Here is an 18,911-nt window from a genome sequence, read left to right on the forward strand (position 1 = left end):
CTTCTTTGTCTGACTTCTCACTTAGCATAATGCCCTCCAGGTCCAGCCTTATTGTCCCAAATGGCAGAAGGTCCTTCTTTCTCAAGGCTGAGTAAATTCCGTTATATACACACCCACACCTTTATCCTTTGATGGACACGTAGGTTGCTTCCATGGCTTCAGTTCAGTCACTCAGTTGTGTCCGACTCTGCGACCCCATGGACTGCAGCACGCCAGGCTTCCCTGGCCATCACCAACTCCCAGAGCTTGCTTAAATTCTTGTCCATTGAATTGGTGACGCCATCTAACCATCTCATCCTCTGTCATCCCCTTTTCTCCCCACCTTCAATCTTTCCCAGCATCAGGGTCTTTTCCAATGAGTCAGTTCTTCACATCAGGTGGCCAAAGTATTGGAGTTTCAGCTTCAGCATCAGTCCTTCCAATGAATATTCAGGACTGATTTTCTTTAGGATTGACTTGTGATTATGATTCCACTTATTATTATGATTCCATAGCTTGGCTACTGTCAATGATGCTGCCCCAAACAGACACTTCTAAAGTATCAGGTAAATACAAATGTAAATAAAAGTTCTAATATTTTTTTCCTGTACTGCCCCCTTGCAGACCAGTGTTAAATCAGATGGGAGATAACCCAGCTGCCTGCAGCTCTTGCTAACTGCTTTTTCTGATTCTCTGTCTCCAGGACACGTTCACATCACAGACTTCAACATAGCGACAGTCGTGAAAGGCGCAGAAAAGGCTTCCTCCATGGCCGGGACCAAGCCCTACATGGGTGAGTGTTCCAGGCCCCTTCAGGCCTCAGGGTTCCTCTCCTGCTACATCCCACCCCTCCCTCACCCCGCCTCCCACCCCCACACCAGACCCCAGCCATGCTCTCTCACGCCTTTGGCCCTTACCCAAGCCGTCTGCCTTGCCAGAAAGGCCTCCTCCTTTGTTTTCTAGAGAACGCTTACTCGGTCAGGAAGGTTGGCTCAGTTCAGTTCAATTCAGTCGCTCAGTCGTGTCCGACTCTTTGCAAACCCATGAACCGCAGCACGCCAGGCCTCCCTGTCCATCAGCAACTCCCAGAGTTCACCCAAACCCATGTCCATTGAGTTGGTAATGCCATCCAACCATCTCAATCTCTGTCGTCCCCTTCTCCTCCTGCCCTCAATCTTTCCCAGCATCAGGGTCTTTTCAAATGAGTCAGCTCTTTCCATCAGGTGGCCCAGTATTGGAGTTTCAGCTTCAACATCAGTCCTACCAACGAACACCCAGGACTGATCTCCTTTAGGATGGACTGGTTGGATCTCCTTGCAGTCCAAAGGACTCTCAAGAGTCTTCTCCAACACCACAGTTCAAAAGCATCAATTCTTCGGCACTCAGCTTTATTTATAGTCCAACTCTCACATCCATACATGACTTCTGGAAAAACCATAGCCTTGGCTAGATGGACCTTTGTTGACAAAATAATGTCTCTGCTTTTAAACATGCTGTCTAGATTGGTCATAATTTTCCTTCCAAGGAGTAAACGTCTTTTAATTTCATGGCTGCAGTCATAATCTGCAGTGATTTTGGAGCTCAAATAAATAAAGTCTGACACTGCTTACACTGTTTCCCCATCTATTTGCCATGAAGTGATGGGACTGGATGGCATGATCTTAGTTTTCTGAATGTTGAGCTTTAAGCCAACTTTTTCACTCTCTTCTTTCACTTTCATCAAGAGGCTCTTTAGTTCTTCACTTTCTGCCATAAGGGTGGTGTCATCTGCACATCTGAAGTTATTGATATTTCTCCCAGCAATTTTGATTCCAGTTTGGCTCAAGCTTAGGAAAATCAAGCGACAAACCCTTCTTCTTTTTCATTAAAGTCCAGCAGTGTTGCCAGAATACAGTTTTGTTGTTGGTCATTGCAGGTCTATATTCTTAGGTACACATTGCTCTTCCAGTGTAGTTTCAGGTTGTTTTTCTGTTGGACTTTTGATGGAAATGTCGTATTGCACCGAGTCTTAGTTTTGAGGGCTTCCCAAATGGCTTAGTGTTAAAGAACCTGCCTACCGATGCAGAAGACATAAGAGACGTGGGTCTGATCCCTGGGTCAGGAAGATCTCCTGGGGAGAGCATGAAGACCCACTTTAGTGTTCTTGCCTGGAAAATCCTATGGACAGTGGGCTACAATCCATGGGTTCGCAGAGTCAGATGCGACTGAAGTGACTTAGCGCACACACACCAGGTCTTAGTGTGGGATATTTAGTTGCGGCATGCAGGATCTAGTTCTCCCACCGGGGATGAAACCCAGAACCCCTGCATTGGGAACCTGGAGTTGTAGCCACTGGACCACGAGGGAAGCTCCCAGAAATGTCTTTTGCTTTAAAACACATTCTGTTCTTTTACTTTCTTTTCTTTGCTAAGGATCTTTATTATCTGAATGTTGAGTCTTCTTTGCCAATCCTCAACATTTGCCATTTTCAAATCTTTTGTCTTTCTTCCTATGTTCAAATTGTTTCTCAATTTTTTATCTTTCTCTTTATTTTAAAGCAATTTCTCAATTTTTTATCTTTCTCTTTATTTTAAAGCAATCTCTGCTATGTTTGTTTTGTGTGCTTTCTCATGAAGTATTTATTTCTGAAATAATTTTCCTTTTGTTTCTAATGTTTTTCACAAGTCCTCTTATGAGATTTCTGTGTATCTAAATTATAATTTACATGTTATTTCGTGTCTTGCATAATTTTTAATGCCTATATTATTCATTCTTAATGTCTACATAGTTATCAATTGTTGATGACAAACCATGTCAAAACGTAGATGTTTAGCAAAGTAGCAATCTTTTATTTATCACATCTGCCACTTGATTGAGTGGTTTTTCTGCTGGTTTTGGCTAGGCCCACTCATTCAGCTGCCAGGCCAGCCAGGACACCTGAAATGAACAGGCCCCTCTCTCTGCATGGTCTTTTATCATCAAGGAGACTAGAGTGAGCTTGCTCACATGATGGCAGCAGTTTTAAGAAGGAAAACCCAGCTCTCAAGTGCTTCCCAACCCTCTGCTTGCTTCACATTTCCTGATGTCCAATTGGCCAAAGCAAGCCACATGACAATGACCAGGGCCCACGTGGGAGGGGACTGCATAGAGTGTGGGTACCAGATGGCCTGATTCATTGGGAACCATTCATGAAACAATCCACCACACTGTCTTTTCTGAGGAGCTTTCACTGTCCAGTGTTGTTCTGCTTGCCATTATCCTTTCTCTTACCATCACTTTGCATGGAACTTCACGTAATGTTGGTTTTCCTGAATATTTAGAAGATGGTATGGCTCAGGGTAACTTTTCTAACTGACCTGCCTCTTCTTCTGCTGTCTATGTGATATGTCGTGTCCCTAGACAGCTTGCTACCTGGGATTTCCTGGCCTAGTCCTCTCGCCCACTTCCATCTGGACTTCCCCCTTCTGTAGGGCCCCCATCCTGCTTAGTTTTTATTTCACTGCCAACAGTTTCTCCTTGGGATCCTTCCTAGAAGAGAGCTCTGGCTGGATTGATTGAAGGGATTTTGTGGCCCGGACTCCAACTTCTGCAGAACTCACCAAGGACATTTCTCATTCACCTGAGATGGGGCTGGACAAGCCTCTCCCTGTTTCAGCTGCTGTTTTCAGACTGACTATTCTTCCCAGTCAGTGTCTGCTGGCTCTTTTGGAGTTCTCTGTCCTGTGGTCCATCATCAGCTGTGTTATTTTTATACAGAAATCACTGCCATAGAGGGCTTATCACTGTTGCTGGTTTGTTCCCATCTGCTTATATTTTGGGGTTTGTGGGAACAACTTAGCTTTGTAGTAAGTGTTGCCCATGGTTTTTGCTTTATCTTGTATCTGTTCTGCCAGTGTTTATATGTGGATTGTGGAGATTTGAGAACTATGTCATCACGTCTCCAGAATTGACTCTTTGTGTTATTTATCATTAACTTAATAAATAAATTACGTAAATGAAGTTTGACAATAAATAATAGTAAAACAATACTTTTTAGTATTTACTATGTTCCAGGCACTCTATCCATAACCTTATTTAAGCCTCGTAAACATGCGTGCATGCTTAGTCACTTCAGTTGTGCCTAACTCTTTGTGACCCTGGACTGTAGCCTGCCAAGCTTCTGTGTCCATGGGATTCTCCAGGCAAGAATTGTGGAGTGGGTTGCCATGCCCTCCTCCAGGGGATCTTCCGACCTGGGCATTGAACTCATGTCTCTTATGTCTCCTGCATGTGCAGGCAGGTTCTTTACCACTAGCGTCACCTGGGAAGCCATTCATAAACATAAAGTAGGCACAATTATTTCTTCCCATTTTTAGAGTCAAGAAAATGGGGTGAGAGTTAGGTGACCTGCCCAGGTTGACATCAGGGGTGAGAGCAGAGCCAAGTCGGTGTGAACAGCAGAGAGTTTACATAGGAGCGGATCTGTCTAATTCAGAGTCCCCTTGGGCTGCTAAGTACAGACCCCAATACAGCTTTCATTGTTGATGATCTTTCTGAAATTCCTTTCCAGAAGAATCCAGATCTGGGGCAGTTCTATCCAAGGAGTTCACTGCATTAAGATCCAACAGAGATCAGATGGGCAGGACTTAGAGATGCAGAATGGCGGTGGAGGAGGGGGCAAGGCTGCCTCCAGGCCTCAGGGTCTAGCAGCAGAGTGGATTCCAGGAGGGCTCCCATGCAGAGAACACCACAGGTGGAGCGAGTGCAAGGGATGGTAGGAAGGATGGATGAAGGTGAGGTGTCTGTAGGAACTTCCAGACATTCAGATGTACTCTAAGCATCTGGAGAGTGATGTGGACTCAGTCTGTGCATTGACAGTTACCCTCATGGAGATGCAGCAAAGCCAAGGCAGTGGGAGAGAAAAGCACTGATTCTAAGCCCAGGAGCATCTTCCTAGAAGGGGTAGAGAGAGGCCAGAAGAGTCATCATCTGCGGAGGGATCGTGGAGAAGAGGGGTGACAGAAGAATCCCATTTGGAGCTGCCTCCATAATCCTATAGATTAGTTCCCACTGCCTTCAGGCTATTTCCAAAAAGCAAATTGATCGCAAGGAAATTGGGTTCTTGACCACTAGAGAGGTTCAAGACAGTATTCTCCCAATGCTGACTTTTCGGCCCCTGCTTTACCGCCATTCAAAGCAGATTTTCCTGGGCTGCCTTGGCTTCTCACTCCTGTCTGAGGCTCCTTTGCCCTGGCTCTTAGCCTCTGGGAAAGCAGGCCAGTGGTGACCCAGCTAGTCACTCTCTCTAGCGGCCCCATCTTCCAAAGGGAGAAGAAAGCAGACATGTATTGTGATCCCATCACATGTCTATCATCGCATTTAATCCCCAGAAGATCCACGAGAGCTTTCTACATCTCTCTCGTTTTATCTAAGAGTAACCTGAGGCCCAGAGAGGTTAACTAACCTACCCTGAATCACACAGCTGCCAAGGGATAGAGCCAGAATTTGAAGCCACATCTATATGGGCCTGAAGTCCCTGCCTTTTTAAAAAAAATTTTCATTGAAATATAGTTGATTTATGATTTTATGTTAGTTTCAGGTATACAACAAAGTGATTCAGTTACACATATATATATACATATATATATATATGGAAAGAGAATGTTAAAAGCAATATATTATTTTTAACATTCTCTTTCCTTATAGGTTATTACAACATATTGAGTATAGTTCTCTTCATCATGTAGTAGGTCCTTGTTGGTTATCTATTTTATATATTAGTAGTATGTATATGTTTATCCCAAACTCCTAATTTATCCCTCCGCCACTTCCCCTGGGTAACCATAAGCTTTTTATGTCTATAAATCTATTTCTGTTTTGTAAATAAGTTTACTTGTATCTTTTTTTTTATTCCACATATAAGCAATATCATATAGTATTTGTCTTTCTCTGTTGGGTTTACTTCACTTAGTTTGATAATCTCTAGGCCCATCAATGCGAAGAGTTGACTCATTGGAAAAGACCCTGATGCTGGGAGGGATTGGGGGCAGGAGGAGAAGGGGATGACAGAGGATAAGATGGCTAGATGGCATCAGACTCTATGGACATGAGTTTGAGTAAACTCTGGGAGTTGGTGATGGACAGGGAGGCCTGGCATGCTGTGATTCATGGGATCACAAAGAGTCGGACACAACTGAGCGACTGAATTAAACTGAACTGAACTGAGGCCTATCAATATTGCTGTAAATGATATTATTTCATTCTTTAAGTGAAGTAATGTTCCATAGTATATATATAGATACACACACACACACACACACACCCCTCAGCTTCTTTAGGTTTCCCAGGTGGTGCTAGTGATAAAGAGCCTACCGACCAGTTCAGGAGACATGAGAGATGTGGGTTCGATCACTGGATTGGGAAGATGCCCTGAAGGAGGGCATGGCAACCCACCCCAGTGTTCTTGCCTGGAGAATCCCAGGGAGAGAGGAGCCTGGTGGGCTATAGTCCATAGGGTCGCGAAGAGTCAGACACGATGGAAGTGACTCAGCACACACACATCTTCTTTATCCATTCGTCTGTTGGTGGACACTTGCCTCCAAATTTCGTGCTTTTGCCACTCTACCAAGTTGCCTTTTTGACACTGAGTTCTTATATCAGAAAGCCACGTTTCTCAGAGAAAAGTGAATTATCCTGCGATTCTGGACGTCTGGTGTCCTTCTAATTAAGGGATCTTCAGTACTGAGTTGATGAACAAATGTGCGGGAGAGCTTTTGATGAGATTTGGAAAGCACAACTTATTTACCAAAAGGAAGTAATTTCAGAGACCATAGGGGCTGGCAGTGCCAGGCAGTGGGAGGTTAGTAGGGAAGATGAGGGTGAGTGGAAAACTCTCTCAATCAAGTCACATCCTGCAGTTCCCAGGGCTGTAAATTTCTGCTACCAAGCGGCAGCTTTGTTGACTTCGTTCACTTGAGCTATTTGGTTCAAAGGCCCAATAACAAGTTCCCAGAATGTTCTAAACATGTATTCAGGGAACGGGCTGATGAGTAAGCTCCCAAAGGTTGCTCATGAAGAATCAACCCAGAAGAAACATTTGCATAGAGCTGAATTTTCATTAATTAAAAGAGCAGATGGAATTCACAAACAGAGAAAAGAAAAAAGAAAAAAAAACTCTGAAAGGTGCCAGATTAGAAGTCAAAAATGTTCCAGCAGCTGTCCGGGGCTTCAGAATTTATCCATCTGAGGTGAGATGAAGAACTGAGCATTCTTTCAGCAAACATGGAGTGCGGCATGTCAGGGCTGCAGGGCTCAGAGTCAGGCACTGGGCCCCCGGGACTCAGCGTCTCTGGGGCAGACAGCTGTGCAGGCCAGCATGCAAGCTGGTCCCTGTCCAGACAGACTCCCCAGGATGGGACCATCTGAGTTAGACTCAGCAGGGTGTGTTCAAAGCCCACCTGCTGGGTGAGGATAAGGAGAGGCATTCCAGTCCATGCAAAGGCAGGGAGGGGGTCACAAGGTGGTGGTCTGGGAGACCCTAGCAGTCCCGTTTCTTAATAGCTTTATAGAATAAGAGAAGGTGGGAGAGAAAGACAAGACGGACCAAAGAACCAGGGTCTTGAGTGCCATGATTAGAGTCATGGAACCAGCGGAAATGCCAATGCTGGAGACAGTCATGATCAGACTCATGGGATCAGCCTCAAGGGTGTCCTTGGAGAAGCAGATGGGTAACTGGGCTTGCCAGTAATGGGTCCTGATGAAGCGTGGGCTTCTGCGTGGGGTGGTTTGAGTGTCTTCTGCTTAGAGACTGGGTGAACTTAGACAAATCTCATTATCCAATATAAGGTACATAAAGTGCCCAATGTGGTGAAGGGTAAACCACAGGACCCAACAGCGTCTTCATCTGAGAAATGGGACTGATGTTTATGTAAGAACAGCAACCCACTCCAGTATTCTTGCCTGGAGAATCCCATGGACAGAGGAGCCTGGAGGGCTGCAGTCCCTGGGGTCACAAGGAGCTGAACACGACTGAGCCACTAACTCCCCTGGTGGCTCAGACAGTAAAGAGGCCGCCTGCGATGCGGGAGACCTGGGTTCGATCCCTGGGTTGGGAAGATCCCCTGGAGGAGGGCATGGCAACCCACTCCAGTACTCCTGCCTGGAAAATCCCTATGGAGAGAGGAGCCTGGTGGGCTACAGTGCATGGGGTTGCAAAGAGTCAGATCCTAACGACTAAGCACTAACACTGAACTTCTAAGCACACAGTAATACTTTCAATCAGCCTTAGTAGGTTGTTCGTGAGGATTTCATGATGTGACTGTGGAAGACAAGTACATGACATGAAGCCAAGTGTCGATGCATCACACTGGTAGCTGACATTGCTACTGTTGCGCTTGTCACTGTTATCCTTCAGATGCTTGATTAGTTGCTATATGTTAAGCTCTGGGAATCCAGAGCCAGATCTGACATTTCCTTGTCTTACAGAGCTTGCAGTTTAGTCAGGAAAACAGACTCAAAACAGATCCTAATTCACGGTTGCAGCTGGATTGGCTGGGAATGTGGGGGAGTGCCCTGGGAGACCAGGTTCTTTCCCCAGTGAGCAAATGCAGGTGGTTGTTGAGGCGCCATGGCCCATGGCCATGATTGTGCTTTCCTTGTAGAAATGATAGAGGTTAAAGGAAGTGAAGTGTGCTGCCCCCTGTGCCAGAGAAAGTGACAGAGTCAGCACTCAGACTCAGGTCACTGAGGCTCCAAGACCAAGTATGTTTCCTGAGATCCTGCCAGTCATCCATCCATCCACCCATCCATCCATCCATCCATCCATCCATTCATCCATCCAACAGAGATTTGTTGATCACCTTCCTCATGCCTGGCAAAGTTCTACAGGCTGAAAATACATCTGTGAGCAAAATATTCCTGCCCTCATTGGTTTGGCTGTTTGTGAGAGAGACAATCACTTTGCAAATCATCAAATCAATAAATATATAGTTTGAGATGTTTATTTTTGAGGAAGAATTTACATGCAACAAATGCACTCGTTTAGTGTATAATGCTGTGAATTTGGACAAACACATACAGTCATGCAGCCACCACCATAATGAAGACAGAGAAACAGTTGTAGCACCTCTAAAATTCTCCCAGTCCCTGAGAGCTATCGATCAATACCGCTATAGCTTGGACTAGTCTAGAAAGTCATAAAAACAGAGCCATATTGTCTATAACCTTGGGAATCTAGCTTTTTTTACTCAGAATAATGTGTTTGAGACTTAGCTATGTTGTGTGGATCAGTAGTTTTTCTTTTGCTTGCTGAGTATAACTCCTTTGGATGAATGAAAGTGAAAGTCACTCAGTCATGTCTGCCTCTTTGCAATCCCATGGACTATATAGTTCATGGAATTCTCCAGGCCAGAATGGAGTGGGTAGCCTTTCCCTTCTTCAGGGGATCTTCCCAACCTAGACATCGAACCCAGGTCTCCCACACTGCAGGCAGATTCTTTACCAGCTGAACCACAAAGGAAGCCCAAAATACACATCCAGTATGTATACTGGATGAATGTACATAATCAGCTTATCCATCCACCAGCTGTAGGGCATTTGAGTTGTTTTCAGTTTTACAAAATTAAAGATAAACTGTTTACATACAGGTTTTTATACGAACTTTAGTTTCTAATCTGACACGACTTCAAAATTGAACAACTGTTCAATTTTGAAGTCGTGTCAGATTCTACGATCCCATGGACTGCAGCATGCCAGGCTCCTCTGTCCTCCACAATCTCATCCTCTGTCCTCCACTACCTCCTGGAGTTTGCTCAATTCATGTCCATTGAGTTGGTGATGCTATCTAACCATTCCATCCTCTGCCAACCCCTTCTCCATTTGCCTTCAATCTTGCCCAGAATCAGGGTCTTTTCCAATGAGTTAGTTCTTCGCATCAGGTGGCCAAAGTATTGGAGCTTCAGCTTCAGCATCAGTCCTTCCAATGAATATTCAAGATTGATTTCCTTTAGGATTGACTTAAGTTGCTACTTCTATAGAATAATTAGTTAGAAGTGGGATTCTTAGATCCTATATAAGTGTACGTTTAACTTTATAAGAAGCTGACAAACTGTTGAACATGTTTCATTTGCTTATTTGCCATCCATTCACCTTCTTTGTGAAGTATGTGCTCACATCATTGCCCATTAATTTATTGGATTGATTGGGTTTTATTATATATTCTTGTTATAAGTCCTTTACCAGACATGTTTGCAAATATTTTCACCAGTCAGTGGATTATCTTTCTATTACATTAGTAGAGTCTTTTAAAAGGCAGATGTTTTAAATTCAAATGAAGTCCAATTTCTTTTTCATTTATTGATCATGTACTGGCTGTCATATCTAAGCATCTTTTCCTTCCTCACATAAGGTCGCAAAGATTTTCTCCTTTGTTTTTTCATAGAAGTTTTGTACTTTTGCGTTTTATGTTTAGAGCTATAGTCCATTTTGAGCTCACTTTCTAATATGATGTGAAGCTTCATTTATTTGCAAAGACTGTTCAGTTGTTCTATCCAGCACCATTTGTTGCGAAGATGGTTTTTTCTCTATTGCACTGGCCTTGCAACTTCATCAAAACTCAATTGACCGTAAATGTATGGGTCTATTTTCTGGATTCTCTTCTGTTGCATTGATCTATTTGTTTATGCTTTGGCCAATCTCATACTTTTCCGGTTCCTTCCAGCAATACTTGAATTGGGTAATGAAAGTTCTTCAACTTTTTTCTTCTTTTCAAAATTATTTGGGCTGTTTCTATATCCTTTGCTTTTCATATAAATTTTATCATAGAATCAGATTGCTGATTTCTACCGAAAATAAAGTCCTGCTGGGTTTCGTTAGGATTACACTGAATCTATAGGTCAGTTTAGAAAGAAATGACAACCTAACAATGTTGGGTCTTCTAATCCATGCAGGCAGAATCTCTCCCCATATGTTTAGATGACCTTGAATTCTTTTATAGTTTTCAGCCTACCAATCTTGCAAATATTTTTTTACAAGTAGACCTGTCTTGGGCTTCCCTCATAGTACAGTTGGTCAAGAATCCCCCCTGCAGTGCAGGAGACCCTGGTTCGATTCTTGGGTCAGGAAGATCCACTGGAGAAGGGATAGGCTACCCACTCCAGTATTCTTGGGCTTCCCTTGTGGCTCAGAGAGTAAAGAATCCACCTGCAATGTGGGAGACCTCGGTTCGATCCCTGGGTTGGAAAGATCCCTGGAGAAGGGAAAGGCTACCCACTCCAGTATTCTGGCCTGGAAAACTCCTACAGTCCATGGGGTTGCAAAGAGTCAGACACGACTGAGCGACCTTCACTCACTCAGACCTATCTTATGAATTTTGGATGCTATCCAAATGGTGTATTTTTTAAAAATAGAGTTTCCAGTCTTTCATTGCTAATCTTTAGAGACAACAGTTGATTTTTATGTGTTGACCTGATATCCTGTAATTTTGCTAAATTCACTTATCAGTTTCAGTAGCTGTTTTAGTAAATTCATTGAGTTTTCTATGTAGGCAGTAAGGCAGTTTTACTTTCTCCTGTCTAATCTGCATGCGTTTCCTTGTCTTATTGCCCTGTCTAGAACATTTACACTTGGTCTTGATCCTGATTTTAGTCATAAATCAATTAGGTGATGCGAATAGCTGACTCATGTGAAAAGACCCTGATGCTGGAAAAGATTGAGGGCAGGAGGAGAAGTGGATGGCAGAGGATGAGATGGTTGGATAGCATCACTGACCCAATGGACATGAGTTTGGGTAAACTCCAGGAGTTGGTGACGGACAGGGAGGCCTGGTGTGCTGTGGTTCACGGGGTTGCAAAGTGTCGGACACAACTGAACAACTGAACTGAACTGACTTCTTGTTTGTTTTACTAATAGGTATGATATTAGCTATAAATTTTTTGTATTGGTTTTTCATCAGATTAAGCAAATTTTCTTCTATTTCCAATTTTCTAAGTTTTTAAAAATCATAAATGAATGTCAAATTTTGTCAAGTATCTTTTCTGTGACTATTAAGATAATCATCTAGTTTCTCTTCCATAGTCCCTTGAAATACAATTATTTATTTTATTTTTTATTTATTTTTTTTCATTTATTTTTATTGGTTGGAGGCTAATTACTTTACAATATTGTAGTGGTTTTTGTCATACACTGACATGAATCAGCCATGGATTTACATGTATTCCCCATCCCGGTCCCCCCTCCCACCTCCCTCTCCACCCGATCCCTCTGGGTCTTCCCAGTGCACCAGGCCCGAGCACTTGTCTCATGCATCCAACCTGGGCTGGTGATCTGTTTCACCCTAGATAATATACATGTTTCGATGCTGTTCTCTTGAAACATCCCACCCTCTCCTTCTCCCACAGAGTCCAAAAGTCTGTTCTATACATCTGTGTCTCTTTTTCTGTTTTGCATATGGGGTTATCATTACCATCTTTCTAAATTCCATATATATGTGTTAGTATGGTTCAAATGAATTCTTTTTAATGGCTGAGTAATATTCCATGGTATATATGTACCACAGCTTCCTTATCCATTCGTCTGCTGATGGGCGTCTAGGTTGCTTCCATGTCCTGGCTATTATAAACAGTGCTGCGATGAACATTGGGGAATACAATTATTTATTTTAGAATATTGAACAAGCCTTCTATTCCCAGAGTAAATCCCACATGATCATAATGTATTTTCCTTTTTATATAATGCTATAATCAATTTTTTGATATCTCATTTACAATATTTACATCTAGGTTCATGGGGAATATTTATAGTCTTCTTGTAACTTTCTTGTGTAATTTTGGTATCAGAGGAATGCTGGCAATGTAAGTTGGAAAATGCCCTCCTACTCTGCTTTGTGGGAAAATTTGTGGAGAACTGGTATTATTTTTAACATATTTGATTGAATTGACCACCGAAACCTCTTGGGCATGCAGTTCTTTGCAGGAAAGTTTTAAACTATGAATTTACTTTATTTAATAGACTTGATCAATTCTGTCTATCTGTTTTTTCTCAAGTAAGAAAAACCACATAAATCTTAAGTAAGATTTGGTCATTTATGTTTCAAGAAATTTCTCTGTTTCATTTCACTTTTCATGTATTTAGATTATAGTTATTTATAAAACTCATTATTATCCTTGTATGAGTAATCTACACTAATTCTGCAGGGATATTCCCATTTTCTCTCCTGAATTGATAATTTGAGTTTCCTCTGGAGTTTTCCTAGTCATTTTGGCTAGAAGTTTATCAGATTTATTTATCTTTTTAAAGCATCAGTTTTTAACCTTCATTGATTAATCTTAATTATTATTCTATTTTCTACTTTACTGATTTGTGTTCTTACCTTTATTAGTAACTTCCTTCTGCTTACTTTAATTTGGGTTAAATTTGTTCTGTTTATTCCTGTTTCTTAAGGTGAGAATTTAGGTCTTTGATTTGAAAATTGTCCTTTTTTTCCCAATATGAGAATTTAATGCTACCAGTTCTAAGTCCAGCTTTAGCATATCCCACAGATTTTGATATATTTTCATTGTTGTTCAGTTACAAACATTTTCTAACTTCCCTGTGGCATTCTCATTGATCGTGGGTTATATAGATGTGTATTCTCTAATTCCCAACAATATTGGGGAATTTTTCAAGAATCTTTCTGTTATCCTGCTTAATTCCGTGAGGGCTTCCCTTGTGGTTAAGCTGGTAAAGAATCCGCCTGCAATGCAAGAGGCCTGGGTTCAGTCCCTGGGTTGGGAAGAGCCTCTGAAGAACAGAAAGGCTACCCACTCCAGTATTCTGGCCTGGAAAACTCCATGGACTACATAATCCATGGGGTCTCAAAGAGTTGGACATGACTGAGCAACTTTCACTTTTTTTTTGTTTAATTCCATGATGGTCAGTGAAATACCCTAAATAATTTCTGTTTTTCTAATAAGGGAAGTTTGTTTTATGACCTAGAAATCGCATGCATGCGTCCCTTCAGTCGTGTCTAACTCTTTGAGACCCTATGAACTATAGCCTGCCAGGCTCCTCTGTCCATAGGATTTTCCAGGAAGAATGCTGGAGTGGGTTACCATGCCCTCCTCCAGGGAATCTTCCTGACCCAGGGATCGAACCTGCATCTTTTATGTCTCCTACATTGGCAGGTGGGTTCTTCGCCACTAGCGCCACCTGGGAAGCTCCAGAGATGGCCTGACTTGGTAAATATTCCATGTTTACTTGCAAAGAATGTACATGTTCTTCTTTGGTCATGTATTCCATAAATAAATGTCAGCTTATTTATAAATATCAGTTCAGTCAAGTTGTTTGATATTGTTGTTCTGGTCTTCTATATATTCTTATTGATTTTATGTCTACTTGTTGTATCAGTTACTAAGAGAAGTGTGTGGAAATCCCCAACCATCATGTTAGATCTGTCGATTTTTTTCTTGCATTTCAGTCTCACACATTTTGATGCTCTCTTTTAAGATGCACACACATTTAAGATTGTTCCTTCTTGATAAATTGCCTCGTGTATCACTGTATAGTGTCCCTCTTGCTCCTGTTCGGAAGTCTACTTTGTCCAATATTAATGTAACTGCTTCAGCTTTCTTTTGGTCAGTGTTTACACAGTATAGCCAGTGGTGTGCTGGAAATGTGTAACAACTAGCACTCTGGTAAAGAGGAGATAAAGCCCTGATTTGTTGAACTTGCTGATTTTTGCGGTGAAAGTACTCCCACCATGGCTGATTCCAAGTTACCAAAGTGACATAATCCAGCGCAGAATGGGGAAGAAATGCTAATGTTTGCACTGTGAGCCAGCATTAGCCTGTTCTAGCATGCTTTTTTGACTAGGTCTTTCCTAGTCAGACTAACCTGTCTGCATCTTTATATTTTAAATACGTTTTGAAGTCAGTCTCCTTTATCTAGTCTAACAGTCTTTCTTTCCATTGATATGAAACCATTTTTGTACTTAATATAATTATTGACATGATTGGATTTAAATCAGTCACCTCACTTTTTCTTCTATATGTTCCATTTGGTTTTTGTTCCTCTTTTTATGCTTTATCTTAAATTAGTTGATTGCTATTTGGAAAGCTCATTTATGATTTAGTTTTAAGTTCTCTATTGGCTCAGTATATATATCTTTTTCCTTTTAGAGGCTGCTGTATATTTAAAATATACATCTTCAGTTAATCAGAATCCACCTTGAAATATACCACTTCATGTGTAGTATGAGAATATTAGAATAATATGCTCCCAGTTCCTCCCATCCATCTTTTATTTTATTGTGCTATAAGTACATAATTAATTGATTTTGTTTCTGCTTCAGAGAATCAATTATAATTTGTAATAGATAAAATGTTAAGAAGTTAATATTTATATTAACTTCTTTTTATCCATTTCTAATATACTTTATTTTCATGTGTGGCTTCAGTTTCTATTGAGTATCATATTAACTTTATCTGACAAACTTCCTTGAACAATTCTTTCAGTGAAAGTCTACTGGGAATAAATTCTTTCATTTTTATATTTGTTGAAAAAAGTTTATTTGCCTTAATTTAGAAAAGATATTTTAACAATTGTTTATTGACAGTCCTTTTCTCTTTCAGCATTTGAATAAATCACTCTATGTTTGAATCAATTCTAACAACAAATCTGCTGTTATACCCCCACCTCATTCCTCCATAGGTGATATGGTGCTGTCTTCAAGATTTTCCCGTTATCTTTGGTTTTAGATTGATGTGCCTAAGTGTGTTGCTGTTTTTTCCTTTGTGGTGTTTATCCTAGTTAGTGTTCTCTGAGCTTCTTGGATATATAAGTTTTTTTTTTTTTTAGTTTTTGGGGGAGAGAAGGAATGCTTTATTTTTATTTATTTTTATTTTTAAAATTAATTTATTTATTTTAATTGGAAGCTAATTACTTTACAATATTGTAGTGGTTTTTGCCATACATTGACATGAATCAGCCATGGATTTACATGTGTTCCCATCCTGAACCCCCCTCCCACCTCCCTCCCCATCCCATCCCTCAGGGTCGTCCCAGTGCACCAGCCCTGAGCGCCCTGTCTCATGCATCCAACCTGGACTGGCGATCTGTTTCACATATGATAATATACATGTTTCAATGCTATTTTTAGTTGTCAGCAAGTAAGGAGAACACCAGAGATCTCTCCCAAAGCAGTGTCTCTCCAAACAGCAAAACTGGGGAAGTTTTAAACTGAGGGTGCATGCATATTCATGAAGGAGTAGTTTGGGTGGCTGAGAGAGTTGAATATGTGGTTCAGTCTTCTGACCTGTACCAGCCTTTGTCATGAGTACCAGTGAGCGTATGTAGAAAGGAGTCTGTGAGTGGTAAATTCCCCTTAAATCTGGACAAATGGTGGTTCTATTTTCTCACTCAGGCCCATACACAACCCTCAGCAATTCAGTTAAATTAAGCATCTTAACTGGTCTTTCTCTCTTCTATGGCAGCCCTATCTTCTTCCCTTGTTCTTCCCAAGGAAAGCTAGTATTCACATCCCAACTCTTCTTGGAGATGTCTGTCTTCCCTTGGATTTCAGACTAGTTGGGTTCAAGGAAAATTGTGATTTTGTAGATGATCTAGCTTTTACTCCTTGTTAGGCTCAGAGTGACTATTTCCAACTCTTACATTTTAAACAGAAGCAGAATTGTTTGAGGTCTTTATAAGAATTATATTGAAGAAAGACAGGTGCTGATGAGACAGATGGATTAGATTGGAGGGGACAGGGTAACTGATGAGGATGTGAGCTTTCAGCTGGGTTCTAAAGGACAGATAGATGTTGTGCAGTACAAAAGGTGGAAAAGCATTGCAGGAGATGTAATTGCATTTTCCTAGACCTTGAGGCGAAAAGGATCTTGTCACATAGAAAGAACTAGAGGGAAGCTAGATTGGCCTGACAAAGTAGGAAGGGAGAGGGAGCCTGGAGACATGGCGGGGCCAGATCATGTGGCTCTTGTATACCCACCAAAGCTTTTGACAGTGTGAAATTTTAATGAACAATATTGGCCTCAGGTAAACAGGGAATCTTGGAATCTTTTAAGAAAGCAGCACTGTCTAAATGAACTTAATCAGCCTGACATGCCATTTGTATGTTTATTCCCTGTTTCACATATCGACTGTAAAATGCACTGGATTCCAATCCTGTGCTTTCAGTTAGCACCTTCCATCATTCTCTAGAAAACTTTCCAAAGGTCTTTTTTGTTAATGTACTACTTTAATCTGACACATTTCACATGAAGTAGATTTCTACTACTGGTACATCATTTATTTCTGTACCTCTTCATAACCTCAGATATGCAGATGATACCACCCTAATGGAAAAAAAGCGAAGATGAATTAAAGAACTTCTTGATGAAGGTGAAAGAGGAGAATGAAAAAGCTGGCTTAAAACTCAACATTCAAAAAAATGATTCAAAAACTGAAGATCATGGCATCTGGTCCCATCACTTCATGGCAAATAGATGGGGAAACAATGGAAATAGTGACAGAGTTTATTTTCTTGGGCTCCAAACTCACTGCAGGTGGTGACTGTAGCCATGAAATTAAAAGACACTTTCTCCCTGGAAGAAAAACTATGACAAACCTAGACAGCATATTAGAAAGCAGAGACATTACTTTGCCAACAAAGGTCTGTCTAGTCAAAGCTATGGTTTTTCCAGTAGTCATGTATAGATGTGAGAGCTGGACAATAAAAAAGGCTGAGTGCCAAAGAATTGATGCCTTCTAACTGAGGTGCTGGAGAAGACTCTTGAGAGTCCCTTGGATTGTAAGGAGCTCAAACCAGTCAATCCTAAAAGAAATCAGTCCTGAATATTCATTGAAAGAGCTGATGCTGAAGCTCCAATACTTTGGCTACCTGATGCGAAGAGCTGACTCATTTGAAAAGACCCTGATGCTGGAAAAGATGGAAGACAGGAGGAGAACAGATGGCAGAGGGCGAGATGGTTGGATGGCATCATCAACTCAACGGACATGAGTTTGAGCAAACTCTGGGAGATAGTGAAGGACAGGAAAGCCTGGCATGCTGCAGTCCATGAGGTTTCAGAGTCAGACATGACTGAGCAACTGAAAAACAGCATCAGACCTTCTGTATTTACTCATCTAGTTAAGCTTCCCCTGCTTTTCCTCTTGTGCAGACAGGTGAGATCCTACTGGTCCACACTGGAGCTTTAATGAAACCAGTCTTCTGTTGCTATTAATGCTACTTGTATCACCAAATAAAAAGAAATTATCAGATTGACACAGCAGTTTCATTTCATCTCAAATTAATATGTGTGTGACACCTGATTTCATCTGCCAAGGTAAAAAGCCAAAGGAACATGAATTACCCTAAGGGATGCAGACAGAGGCCAGTCATCCTGCTTATCTCTGCTTTTCACAGCTTTTCTGCAAACTCTAATCAAAGAATGATGATGAAACTCTGAATCATCTGGGGACATGTACAACATGTCCATCCGTTAGTTGGTCTTTCATTTATGGGTGTATTTCATTTCTCATTTGGTGATGAATTGATACAATAATAACTAGCTCATATCTATTTGGAATTTGCTCTGCATCAGCCCTTGTTCTAAATGACTCCCATATGTTATCTCACTGTGGGGTAGAGGCTATTATTATCCCAGGGGATCTGAGACATATGCAGAAGCTAAGTGCTTGTCCAGTGATAAACAGCAAAGGTGGCCACTGAAATTCAAAGCCAGGATTCTGTGACTTCAATCTCTTTGCTATTCTGATACCTTGAGCATCTCTGTCTAGACCAGCTTCATACTAATCCCTGAGGTTTTGATGCTGACTTAGTCATATCCTTGTTCAAAGAGCTCACAGTCCAGTGAGGGCAATGGGCATATATATCCTTAATTACAATATGGCCTGATCAGTGCTGTAGGAGATGAACAGACAAGGGTTTGGTAAGAATCAAGAACAGTGATGTAGTTGGCCAGGAGAGGGGGAAAGAAGGG

At 41.5% G+C, this 18,911-nt stretch overlaps 1 protein-coding gene across 2 annotated transcripts in view; it reads left to right on the forward strand.

Moving 5' to 3' along the window:
- STK32B (serine/threonine kinase 32B) overlaps window positions 1-18,911 on the forward strand; it is a 369,384-nt gene that overhangs the window by 301,204 nt on the left and 49,269 nt on the right. The window contains exon 6 of one of the 2 annotated variants that reach the window (XM_020882644.2): window positions 683-772. The exons of the other annotated variant lie outside the window; for it this stretch is intronic. Coding sequence (XP_020738303.2) covers window positions 683-772 — 90 coding nt within the window. The remainder of the gene's footprint in view (window positions 1-682; window positions 773-18,911) is intronic. 2 annotated transcript variants of the gene reach the window in all.

This window comes from Odocoileus virginianus, chromosome 29 (genome assembly GCF_023699985.2).
Source record: "Odocoileus virginianus isolate 20LAN1187 ecotype Illinois chromosome 29, Ovbor_1.2, whole genome shotgun sequence".
Classification (NCBI taxonomy): domain Eukaryota; kingdom Metazoa; phylum Chordata; class Mammalia; order Artiodactyla; family Cervidae; genus Odocoileus; species Odocoileus virginianus.